The sequence below is a fragment of the Malania oleifera genome, chromosome 1, assembly GCF_029873635.1.
Source record: "Malania oleifera isolate guangnan ecotype guangnan chromosome 1, ASM2987363v1, whole genome shotgun sequence".
In the NCBI taxonomy this organism is placed as follows: domain Eukaryota; kingdom Viridiplantae; phylum Streptophyta; class Magnoliopsida; order Santalales; family Ximeniaceae; genus Malania; species Malania oleifera.
The window spans coordinates 154,551,748-154,565,398 of NC_080417.1; the positions used below are offsets into that span (position 1 = coordinate 154,551,748).

General features: G+C 36.4%; 1 protein-coding gene across 1 annotated transcript; it reads right to left on the reverse strand.

The window, feature by feature from the left end:
- Nucleotides 1–9,698: 9,698 nt before the first annotated feature.
- On the reverse strand, nucleotides 9,699–12,687 carry LOC131150161 (uncharacterized). Its single transcript, XM_058100747.1, has 3 exons — nucleotides 12,319–12,687; nucleotides 11,943–12,177; nucleotides 9,699–9,943 (listed from the first exon to the last, which is right to left on the reverse strand). Exons 1-3 carry the CDS (start codon nucleotides 12,685–12,687, stop codon nucleotides 9,699–9,701), a joined length of 849 nt encoding a protein of 282 aa, XP_057956730.1.
- Nucleotides 12,688–13,651: the final 964 nt, after the last annotated feature.

A 13,651-nucleotide genomic window follows, 5' to 3' on the forward strand; every position in this document is an offset into this window, starting at 1 on the left:
ACTCGTGACCCGCCCGTTTAAACTGAGTTAGAGTTTAATACAACCTCACCCGCTTATAAACGACTCAACTCGGACCCAACTTATTTATTAAATGGGCTATGTGGGTTCGGGTCAGGTCACCCGACAGATGACCCATTTAAAAATAAAATGGAGTGTTTTTTTTTTTTAATATATGTTATTTTATATGAAATTATTAAAAACATTTAAAATAAATAAATTATATTTTTTAATCGGGTGACCCGTTTATTAAATGGGTGGGCTTGGATTTACATAATAGTCACCCGTTAATAAACCGGTCAACCCAAACTCGAACTTGTTTAACCCTGACCTGTTTATGACTCACCTGAACTCGGCCCCTTAACCCATTTTGCCACTCCTACACATTTGATATTGTTTTAGGTATTGAATCCAAAAGAAAAAATAGGCCAAATTTTTTTTAGAATGCATGATTATGTCGGGTTTAAAAAGGAGTTATTCATTTAAAACATCTCTTGAAATAAGAGGAAAAATATATGGACCGGCAAGTTAATTGCATTAAACAAGAATTTTGAAATCCTTTTCAAAAAATGCCAACTCTATTTTGTAAAATAAAATCATGTTTTTTTTTTTGGAAAAGCAATTTCCTCCCAATTCCTTTGCGCGGTTGCGTTTGAGAGCATGAATTCGGACTTTGAATTTGATTTTGGGTAGATTTAAACAAATTTTAATATAATTTTATATTACATTTTATTCAAATCCAATACAACTCAAAATCTAAGACTTATCCAAAGATAGAGTTAGAATTATTATATTGAGAAATAACTTTCAAACTATAATTTTAAAAATTCTTCTATAATAAACTCTATTAAAAGCATATTTCATAAGTTTGATTAGAAAACTTTTCACCAATTGCCATTTAACATTTACAATGTCATTATGTCATGGCAATCTTTTTCTATAGGATGATCCATTTGTAAGAGAATGTGGATATCACCTAAACTAAAGTGTTATTGCAAAATAACAAGGACAGTGCATCGTAATATTGTTGTTGTTGAAATATTTTTAAAAATATTTGATTTTATGGGTTTTCAAAGTTTTCAATTTTATATTTTCTAAAACATTTATGAGGAGCATTTAATACTATGTGGGTTTGTCCCACATTGAAAAGAGTAAAAAGGAAAATGTTATTCGGTTAATCAAAATAGGATTGCTAGTTCAAAGTTCGTCTATTATGTAATCCCCATTAACTTTGATATGTATTCACTAAGTAAAGGTTCAAGATCTAAAATTACCTTCATTTATGCATAAATTTTCTCTTATCTGAATAAATTATTTTTCATCTATATTTTGAAAATGGTGGGGGAATGTTGAAATATTTTTTAAAATAATCGATTTTATGGATTTTGAAAGTCTTCCATTTTTGATTCTTTAAAGCATTTATGAGGAGCATTAAATGCTATGTGAGTTTGTTCTACATTGGAAAGAGTGAAAAAGGAAAAGTTATTAATAAATGATAAAGTGAAATATTCTCTTAAAGTTAGATAAGAGATAGTGTTAGTGTGTACTCTAATGCACCCTAGAACCATGTTCGCATTGTCCATACACGCACGTGCGTGTATGGGCTGTAGGGCGCTAGTGGCGCATTTAGTTGGCGCATATGATCTCGATCGTTGTCAGATCGTGACCGTTGATCATGATCGGATGACTTAAAATTAATTTTATATTTTTTATAAGATCAAGTGGTGCGATCTGAACCGTATAAATAATCTAGCGGTTAGATTTTAATCTGACAAGTTTAAATTTGAACAGATGTAACTGTTAGGAATAGACATAATTCTATCTATTTAAAGATAGAATTAGTTCCAATCATCCTCTTATTCTCTTTCTCTCATAAGGCTTTCATAAATTATATCTTCTTCAATTCTATGTTCTATTTTCTGCAGAAGAAGGATTCTAGAAATTTATTCAGATTCTTTTAAGGGTATTTGTGATCAATTTTTTTATTTGTGTATAACGCAAACTGATATCAAATTCTGGGTTTCATTGTATCATAGAAATGTATTTGTCGACTCAATACACACTAATCTGGTGGGGGCAAATAACGTTTTAAGGAAAACAACATTGTAACGTACCTTAAAGTGTTTTCTCTTTTGCAACATTTTCTCTATTTGTTTTTACAATAGTTTCTTTCAGTTGTTTAATGAAAGCGTATGGTCTGATTACATAATGGGAAGCTAGCCTTTCTTTCATTTCATATCTCTTTATGTCATTCTCATAATTCAAACTTGAGAACTTCAATATAAAAGTATAGAACTAATGTGACATAGGGTAGGATGGAAATTATGATCATACATAACACAATATCTAACAAAAACAAAAATAAAATAAGTATACTGTATAGTAGGTAAATATAGCATTTTTGAAAATTAATTATTGCGAGATAATTCTGAATTTGTGGACTAGGTTTTATCTTACGAGAATTGCGGCATTTCGAATGCACATATTCAGGATTTTTTATTTTTTATTTTTTCCAAATTTTACATTTTCATAGTCTAGAAATGGAGCTGTTTGTGCATTTTAGCTTAACTTTGAGCATCTCAAGTTTTAATGGATGGTCCTCTGTCCAATCCCAATCCTATTCACCAAAAAAGAAGAAGAATAAACAAACAAAAATGTCCTCTAGATTTGTTCCAAATCAAAATAAAACAAATTTTCTCATAAGATGTTGTGTGCAACTTGCTCAAACTAAACAATTTAGCATTAATTTAGACCAAGAGGAACAATTAAGTGAATCAACTAGAAATCATATCCTTAAATAGGAAAAAAAATTCAATAAATTCAAACCTTTTCAATTACACAAAGTGAAGCAATGAAGTCAAGATACAAACCATGGCACAAAAAGCTATTTATATTGCTAGACCAAAACTTAAAAGTAGTTTACAATACAAGCCACACCAACTATAATAGAAAAGGAAAGGGAAAAAAGGACGAAAAAAAATATAATTTTAGCAAAACTTTTGAGACACGATACACATATGATATTAGCAAACAAGTTGATCGAAATTGAACTCTCAACTTCATTTAAATTATATCCAACTCTATTAATGTGCGAATCGGTTATGAGCTGATTCGAATTAATTTAGTTCGGTTTAGACTTATCTTTTTGTCAGATCTACTTACCATCCATAAATATATTGTTAGGTATCTAGGAGTAACAATCATACACAAGAAAAATAAATATGCAAAATAAGAATACCAGATTTAACATGGTTTGGTCTAATCTGACCTACGTACACGGAGCACACCCAATTTACTATAACTTGGGAGAAAATATAAGAGGAGGAGACATCACTCCTGTAACGCCCCAACCTGAGTCTACTAGGGAGCACTGCGTCTCTCCTCCTCCACCTGGACTAGACAACAGGGGGCGGGCCTTATCAAACTAATGGCTGACCCCACAAACTAATACGTGTCCTTTTCAGTGTGTTTTGTCCTCACTCACACACTTCTTGAGAAAACTTCTCAGGTGGTCAACCATCCCAAGATTGCTCCAAGCTAAGCACGCTTAACTATGAAGTTCTTATGGGAAAGCTCCCGAAAAGAAAGGTGCACCTTGTTGATATGGGTAATAACATCTAATCTTTTTAAGTCTTTCATCTATGGGGTATCACAACTCCCTCGCTCACTCACTCACTCATTATATAGATACATGGAATGGATAGTAAAGGGAGGAATTTATTAGGATTAAATGGGATGGATTAGATGCGGCATTCTCATTCCAGAACAACAAAGTTGGCTCCTCCACAACTCATCCTCATCTGCAGCTCACCCTCATCAAGACTCATCATCAATTCTCCATTTCCATTTTTACTTAACAATCTCCCACTTAGAGACGGAGACACCATTTCAACTAGTATATAGATAAATGATGTGCTCAAATATAGACCAACTGAAGTTGAGCACAACTTCAGCTTCTCTGTAGTCACCACCTTTTGTCAACATATCTATTGGATTCCTGCTACCTTGGATTTTTTTAAGTGTTAACACTTTGTCCTCTAATAGAGATCTGATGAAATGATAATGTAGTCCAATGTATTTGGTTCTAGAATGAAATGCAGAGTTCTTTGCCAGATGTATCGCACTTTGATTGTCGCTGTGCAAAAAATTTCTCTCCTGCTTTATTCCGAGCTCTGTCAACAAACCTTGAAGCCAAATTGTAATGCCCCAAAATTAATACCATTTTTTTTCACCTTTGATACCATAACTGTATAACCCAAAAATAAATACGTGCAGTAGAATCATTAATATCAAACCAGAATACAATATACCTGAGTTCTAGTGATATCTTTATACACATAGGTTGCTCTCCCAAAATGCTATCATAATCCCAGGTATATAGATACATCTCCATGGACAAAAATAATTCTCTCCCATACTTACTTTCAACACTCTCTCTCAATGCCCTGCTCTGGAGTGTTAGGCTTGATCCTCTCGAGATCTTGAAATGATAGAATAAGTATTGGGGGTGAGACACCTCTCAGTAAGACGTAAAAGGTTATCATCAGTGTGTGGCGACATGAGTTTAAATATCATAAAACACATTTATTTAGTCAATAATTCAATTTGAGAAAAATGTCTATACACACACACACACACACACACACACATACACACACACATATACATATTTTGATAAAACATTCTTTTCTCAAAACATGTTCAATTTCAATAGAATACTGTTGGAATTGGTGTATTCCCAAGAGGGGGGGTGAATTGGGTATTTAAAAAATTTCTCCTAGGTCAATTCAAAGTCCACAAACAGTATCACACAAACCTAGGGTCTTTCTATATAATCATAGACCCAATCAAATATTCAAACAATTAAACACAAACATTCAAGTGTTGAAATTTAAATTACGAAAATTAAAAATAAGCATAAGAAATGTTATCGGGGTTCGACCAATACTGCATATGTCCCTACCTCAAGTTAACAAGTAAGCGGATTCCACTATGGCTTGCTTAATGGGTGGAGCGACACCTAATACAACACCTTACCAGGATGGTGCACCTAGTTCTCTTAATCGGGTTTGAATCAGTCCAGTGCTCTCCTAACCGGGTCTGAGCAAGTCCGAGACTATTCATAGGGCTAGTCTCCCTCTTCCGACAACTCGTTGGGAATACAACAAATAATCAATAATTTTTGTACAAACAAATGCTTCTAATACAAGCTGATGTGTACAACGATAAACACAAATTCCCTCACGTATGATATGAATATAAGCTCAGTGTGAGTATGTGATTTTCTCAAAATAATTTTTCAATCTTTGAATAAAGGATATATCTATTATGAGTGCTCAATGATTTGAACCCTAATGGAAATTTTCTCCAAAAAGTTTTTCAATCAATGTGTGGGAGAACCTAGGGTTTTACTTTCAAATAATTTGTGTCCAAATAAATATATATAAGATCTTTGATGAAAAATAGAATATGAAAATATAAGTTTTTCAATGATCTTAAACCCTTAGAAATTTTCCCAAAGAAAAATAATATTAAAAGAAAGTTAAAGGGAAACTAGGGTTTGAAGTTCAAAGGATTTTAGCAATAAAGTACAAATGAGTTTTGCAAATCTTTGCAATATATGTGCAAAGATCCACAAGCTAAAGAACAATATTCCTCCAAAGAAATTTATCAGTAAAGCAATGATGAGAAATAAATAACAATGAGAATGAATAATGAAATGTATGCCCGAAATAAATGCTCTTCAAAAGAAAATTTTCAAACAAAAAGTGTAGGAGAGTGTAAACAATGAATAAGGATAAAAAATATTTTGAGAGAATTTTTCTATCTAATCTCTTGTTTAAATTTGAGTAATGAAGGGGTATATATAGAGTGTGGAGAAATTTTGAAAATTAGGAATTTTGAAAATTGTTTAATTGAATTTTTACCCTAATTATCCCGGTAAAAATAATGCAACCCAAGAGGTTCGATTTGCTGACCCTTAGGGTCGGTTGACCAAACAGACACATGAATTTTGAAATTAATTCGAAGTTCGGTTTTTCGTGGGAAATGATCGGTTAACCAAGCCAGGGCGATTTTCCAACCCTTCGAGGTTCGGTCGCCCGACCATGAGTTCGATTTGCCGATGCATGGCCTTTGGTTTGCTGAGGCACTTTTGAACTGATCATTTGGTCGGCCATGGAAGGTGGGCAAAGACAAGGTCATGGTTTGTTCGACCGTGGATAATGCGTTCAAATATGGTTCGGTCAACCGAGCTAAGTCAACTGTTGACTTCTTGGTTGTTCGGTCTATTAAGGTGTTTATAATGCCAGTGGGTCGATCGCCCGACCCCTCTTGAAATTTAAATTTTAACTATTGACCTTTTAAGAAATTATCCCTATTGTATATGTTTGCAATTTTGGTTCAAGAGAGTTTTTCATGACGTGTCCTAAGGTGAATCTATGGCCTTGAGTTAACCCAAAAAATCCGACGTCAGTCGACCGCATCAACGGTCTTGTGGTTCCCTATTGCCAGTCTACGGTCATCACTGAGCTTTCTTTCATACCATGCATGTCATGCATTATTACAGACCAAAATCTAAATACTAAATGCATTTACATTTAAAATAAGTATCTTCTTCTTCTTCTTCTTCTTCTGCTCCTTTGATCATGGAATACGCTAGAAGGTATAAACGTTATATCCCTCAAGCTTCCATCAATCCTATCTCATGCGTGTGTTTTAAATTAATAACTTGTTCAAGTACTAGGCACACACATTAGTTCCAAGTGTTTGGTCAGCATCAAAATAGGGATCAGACTCAAAAAGTCAACAAATACTTCCATGTAAATAATCAACATATAATCCCATCAAGAACCACCCCGTAGGGTCTCATTGGCTAATGTCATGCTTCCCCCCATGATAGGGTTGTGCGGTCCAAAGGTTGGACTTAACTGAGGCTAGCCATCACCAGGTTAAGTCAAACTTCCATATATGTCTGTAGTATGATTGGCCTGCCACAACTGGTCCGGACGCAGGGCGGTCAACAACTCTACGTAGGCCCAATCGACTGTCATCACCTACACTACCATCCTAGGTTAGTGTGGTTGCACTTTCTCCTTTAATACTGTAGCTATGGTACCATGCTCTTCACATCAATCGTCCACCAAGGTTCTTAATTCATATATATTGCTATTTACACAGTGTTATATAATATCAATAACGAATTTCTCATATCCTACCAACGTTATATTGGTATATAGATAACGACGAATATAACGAACTCTTCATATCCTGCAAACGTTATATTGTGGTGTTCCATAATATTCACAATATCGGTCAATATAAAAAACTCCTCATATCTTGCCAATGTTATATTGCCATTTTCATATCCAACAATATAACGAGCTCCTCATATCTTGCCAACGTTTTATTTTGGTTTTCACAACAATAGTATCAAAATTCCATTTTTCATAAATCAGTGAAGAGCCAAGTAAATCACATCTCGTATAAAAACCATCATTCTCAGTTCCAGTATAAATCAACAACTAGTAAAACACATCTCAGTATAAAATCATCATTCTCAAGTTCAGTATAATTCAACGATTCGTTAAACACATTTTAGTACAAAATTCTCATTTTCAGTTTCAGTATAAATCACATATCATACTTAACATTACCGTCGTCATATCATAACTGATAAAAATGTCAAATTTACTCAACCCCTAAATGTCACACAAATATTTTTATCTGGTAAATTATAATAATATTTCCACCCCAAAAAATATAGATTTTGCAAAAATATCATTTTCTATATGCTTAGATAATCAGAGTTGCATATATTTAATATTCCGAAATTCCTGACATAACCTATTCCCCTTACCTACTTACTGAGAGCCCTGTTAAAAATCTCTATATCCACGCCCGCGGCGTTCGGAGTTCAAAACCTTGAAATCACACTTATACGCAGCGGAAATAAAATACAAAATCCTCAAATTACATTACCAGAGTTCTAACTATCTTTATACACAAATATATCCATTTTCACATAATTACAACCCATAAAATTCCACAAAAATAAAATTTTGGTCCGTACATACTATCTACATAAATTTACACCACTAGCCTGGCTCCTTAAGCCCGCTAGAGTCGATCTTTAGGATTTTCTGAAAAGATAATTTGTAAAGTAGGGGTGAGGTACAACTCAGTAAGGGAAAGACTAAGTTAATGTTAGTGTGTGACCAACATGCGTTTAATGTACAGAAAAGTATCAGTTCACTAAGTAAATAAACATATTTATGAAATCATTCTTATTTTACACTCACACGCACAATTAGCCGAGGATAGGGAAGATTACCCGCTCATACAAGTAGCTTCCCTATACTCTAATACCATTACTGCTATTAAGGCACTCACCTTTCTCAACAAGCCCTCAAAATTATTTTATTAATTATTCATATTCACATAAATTAATAGATATACATATAAGACACTCGCTATGACAAACACGCCAGTTACTTCCCCCATGGCACGGGTTGTGCGACCCGAAGGCTAGACTAAGCCTCGGTGATCTGTAACGACCTGCTATTTATTCAACATATATTTTTTTTCCCTCTATCTATATATCATAAATATCATCTCAGGCCCAAAGAGTACTGAGGAAACTTTGTCTATCATACATAACTAAGCAGCGGTACATAAAACTGGGAACTGTTAAATACAATATAATACCAAATACCTAGTGACGTCACTATAGTCTGAAAACTATCACAAAACACTGTTATCTCAAAAATACCTACCCTTCCCACAAGGGCAGCTCAAGTCATCCTCTACCCACGAGCCTGATCTGCTCGCCTAACTGGATATCCGGAAAAATGATAAGTCACTGGGATGAGACAACGCTTAATAAGTGGAAATATTCTATTACTAGTGTGTGTCGGCTGAGTTAAACATTTAAAATACTGTAATAACACTGATACTGTAAATCTGGGAAAACTGAGAAACTGTACAGATACAATTAATGTAATTTAAAAATATAACTGTATATCTGAGTCTGCTATCTGAACATACTGCTAATATAATAATATAATCAGCTACTGCGTGATATATCTGTACATATGAACTTCTACTATACCCTGGGATCTGTATAACATGATATAACCCCTCATGATAGGGTTGTGCGGCCCGTAGGCTGGACTTACTCTGGTTGGCCTACCAGGCAAGTCAATCTATATCTATACATCCGCCAATCTAGCCCACTACAATCTCTCCGGGCAATCTCCAAACTCTATCAGTCTGTCCATGGAATAGTCGACTTTAATAGGGATAAAATGGGCAGTCTTTGTCAAACGATCAACAACTACCTAAATTGCATTCAATCCCTACCGCACTGATGGTAACCCTATAACAAAATCTATAGAAACGTGGTCCCACTTCCACTCTGGAATAAACAATGGTTGCAACTGCCCTGCTGGTCTTTGGTGCTCAGCCTTAACCTGCTGACACGTCAAGCACCGCTGAACAAACTCACCTATCTCCTTCTTCATTCCACTTCACCAGAAGTACTCTCGCAGATCCTGATACATTTTAGTGCTACCAGGATGAACGGTATATAGGGATATGTGAGCCTCCTCCAATATAGTTCTCCTGATCTCGGTATCAGTAGGAATACATAGCCTAGTACGAAAACGTAGGGCTCCGTCATCTGATATGTTGGATTCCTCTCCTTAACCATCCCTTACTCTAGCTATAACTTCTGCCAATTCTATATCATCACCCTGAGCTACTTTAATTTTCTCATATAGGGTAGGTTGTATAACTAAGCTGGCAATAAAACCATGAGGACTGTCCTCTACCAATTCTATGTCAAGTCTCTCCAAATCCATCAGGATCGAGTGCTGAATCTCTATGGCTGCTAGTGTTGGTCCCACTGATTTTCTGCTCAGCGCATCAGCTACTAAATTCGCTTTTCCTAGGTGGTAATTAATAGTACAATCATAATCTTTAATAAGCTCTAGCCACCTTCTTTGTCTCATATTCAATTCTCTCTAGGTGAAGAAATATTTCAGACTCTTGTGATATGTAAAAATTTCACACTTTCCACCATACAGATAATGCCTTCAAATCTTAAGAGCGTACACCACTGCAGCTAACTCCAAATCATGCACATGGTAATTCTTCTCATATTATTTAAGTTGTCTAGAAGTATATGCTATAACCTTGCTATGCTACACCAATACACACCCAAGCCCCTTTAGGGACACATCACTATATATTACAAACTCATCCTCTCCTGATTGAATAGCCAATACTGGGGCTATAACCAACCTCTGCTTCAACTCCTGGAAGCTACGCTCACAGTCATCAGTCCATTCAAACCTTACATTTTTTCTTGTAAGTCGCGTCAACGGACCTAATAAACTGAAAAATCTCTCTACGAAGTGTCGGTAATAGCCTGCCAATCCTAGAAAACTCAGAACCTTTTGAACATTTCCAAGCCTCATCCAATTTACCATTGCCTCTATCTTACTCGGATCAACAGATACACTTGCCTCAGAGATCACATGACCGAGAAAAGAAACCTCTTTCAGCCAGAATTCACATTTCTTGAAGTTTGCATGTAACTTTCTCCCCCTCAATGTCTACAATACCAGCCTCGAATGATGCTCATGCTCCTCAAAACTCCTCAAATAGACCAGTATATCATCAATGAAGACAACCACAAACTGGTCCAAATATTGATGGAACACTTGATTCATCAAATCCATGAATACTGTTGGTGCGTTAGTCAATCCAAATGGCATCACCAGGAACTCGTAATGCATATATCTGGTTCAAAATGCGGTTTTCAAAATATCTTCTGCTCTTACTTTCACCTGTTGATAACCCGACCGCATGTCAATTTTAGAATAAATCTGGGTCCCCTGGAGCTGATCAAACAAATTGTCGATTCTGGGAAGAGGATATTTGTTCTTAATTGTTAGTTTATTTATCTCCCTGTAATCGATACACATCCTTATGGTCCCATCTTTCTTTTTCACAAACAAAACTAGTGCTCCCCAGGGTGACACACTAGGTCTGATAAACCCCTTATCCAGTAATTCTTACAATTGATCCTTTAATTCCTTTAACTCAGTTGGGGCCATTCGGTATGGAGCTTTAGATACTGGCGCTGATCCCTGTAGAAGATCCATAGTAAACTCAACTTCACGATCCAGTGGCAAACCAAGTAATTCCTCTGGAAATACATCAAAAAATTCTCATACCACAGGGATGTCAACTTGTTTCAGTTCTTCTTTTGGCAATTCTTTAATATAAGCAACAAATCCCTGACAACCTTCTTGAATCAATTTTCTCACTTGTATAGCCAACACTAGCTATGGCAAAGAACGTATCCACAACCAAGAAATCTGTATTCTGGCTTGCTTGGAGGTCTAAAAATCACTTCTTTTAAATGACAGTCAATACTAGCATGATTATCTGCCAACCAGTCCGTGCCCAGAATTATATCAAATACTTGCATATCTAATATCAACAAATCAGCTGGCAATATCTTTCCCTGAATAGTTACTAGAAAATCTCTAAGTACCCTTCTACATTTCATTACTGACCCAGTCAGCGTAGCTATAACTAACCCAACACCCAACAACTGTGCCTCAAACCCCGTTAATTTAGCATATATCGCAGAAACAAAAGAGTGGGTGACACTTGTATCAAATAAAACAATAGCTGTATATGAGAAAGCAGTAAGGGTACTTGTAACTACGTCACCAGCTGCATCTGCGTCACTCGGCGTCAATGCGTGCACCCTCGCTGATGCAGTATTTCTCTGCTGGCTTCCTCGGGACACCTGAAAACCACCCCGGTATGGTCTGGGAGCTGGTGCCTGAGCTGGAAAACTCTGAAACGACAAGATCGGTGCCTAGGTCTCCCGCATCTATAGCAAGCATCCTCACCCATCCGACACTCACCTGAATGTCTACATCCACACCTAGGACATATAGGAACAACTCGTCCACCCTGAGGTCCACCACGGCCCGTCGTCCACCCCTGACTGCCTCCATATCGATCACCTCTCCATGGCCCTCGGCTAGAACTCGCCTGTAAATATTGAGGGGCATACCTCTTCCTCTGACCCTGAGCTGCAGTACCTCTTTGCATATCACTCTCAATAATAGTAGCTCTATCCACCACCTCAGCAAACGTCTGAGCTCGAAAGCCAATAACTTGGTCAAACAAATTCTGTCTCAGGCCTTCTTCAAACTTTCTGGCTTTCTTTTCTTCATCTGGTGCTAAATGTGGGGCGAAACGTGATAAATCAATACATCTGGCAGCATAATGGGATACTGTCATCTGCCCCTGAGCCAAATGCAGGAACTCGGCTACCTTCACGCTCCTAACGATAGTAAGGAAATATCGCTCGAAGAATAACTCCTTGAACCGACTCCAAGATACTGGCACTGGATCTGGCTTTTGCTCCTCAATTATACGCACTAATCTCCACCAACTCTTTGCCTCTCCTGTCAATTTAAATGTCGCAAATGCCACTTTCTGCTCATTTGTACGTGCTAGTACTGCTAGAATCTCCTCAACATCCTGAACCCAGTTCTCAACTGCAATCGGATCAAGTCCCCCAGCAAAGGATGGAGGCTTCATCAGCGTAAACTGCTCGATTATGCAGCCACACTCTCCTCCACTCCTAGCCATCTCAGCCATCACCTACTGAGTGACATTGTGTAGCACAACATCTGTATCTCCACCTCCCATACTAGAGGGTCCTAGTCTGTCACCTCCAGCATCTGTACCACTGCTACCCGGATCCATCCCGAAAATACACAAAACACTATTTTAAAATCCTATACAGATCTACTTTCCTCCATCCAACTAAAACCACAAATTCACTGTCAACTATTTCCCTTATTCCTGCCCCAAAATCAAGTCTTGCGACCCAAACACACGACTCATCGATAGTTTACTATGAATTTCTCGAAATCGTCACCCCAATAAAAAACATATAAACCACCACGAAAATCCTGTATTCAACCACAGAACAAATCCTCAAATCCTTTTCCTATATTCTGGTATTGTATCTGCTACATTCTAGAGTCTATAGAACCTTGCAACCTAGGCTCTGATACCAAACTATAACGACCTGGTATTTCTTTAACATATATATATATATATATATATATATATATATATATATATTTTCCTCTAACTGTATATCATAAATATCATCTCAGGCCCAAAGAGCGCTGAGGAAACTCTATCTATCATACATAACTAAGCAGCGGTACATAAAACTGGGAACTATTAAATACAATACAATACCAAATACCCAGTGATGTCACTATAATTTGAAAACTATCCCAAAATGTTGTTATCTCAAAAATACCTACCCTTCCCACAAGGGCAGCTTAAGTCAACCTCTACCCGCGAGCTTGATCTGCTCGCCTAGCTGGATCTCCTGAAAAATGATAAGTCATTAGGATGAGACAATGCTCGGTAAGTGGAAATATGCTATTACTAGTGTGTGGCGTCTGAGTTAAACATTTAAAATACTATAATAACACTGATACTGTAAATCTGGGAAAACTTAGAAATTGTACAGATAAAATTAATGTAATTTAAAAATATAACTGTGTATCTGAGTCTGCTATCTAAACATACTGCTAATATA

Coding starts and splice junctions, on each gene's coding strand:
- LOC131150161 (XM_058100747.1), bottom strand. CDS start 12,687: ATGGCTGAGATGGCTAGGAGTGGAGGAGAGTGTGGCTGCATAATCGAG. Junction 12,178..12,318: donor TGGCTCAGGGGCAGATGACA/GTATCCCATTAT, acceptor TTTCGAGCTCAG/ACGTTTGCTGAGGTGGTGGA. Junction 9,944..11,942: donor GTGTGGATGTAGACATTCAG/GTGAGTGTCGGA, acceptor ATTACCACCTAG/GAAAAGCGAATTTAGTAGCT.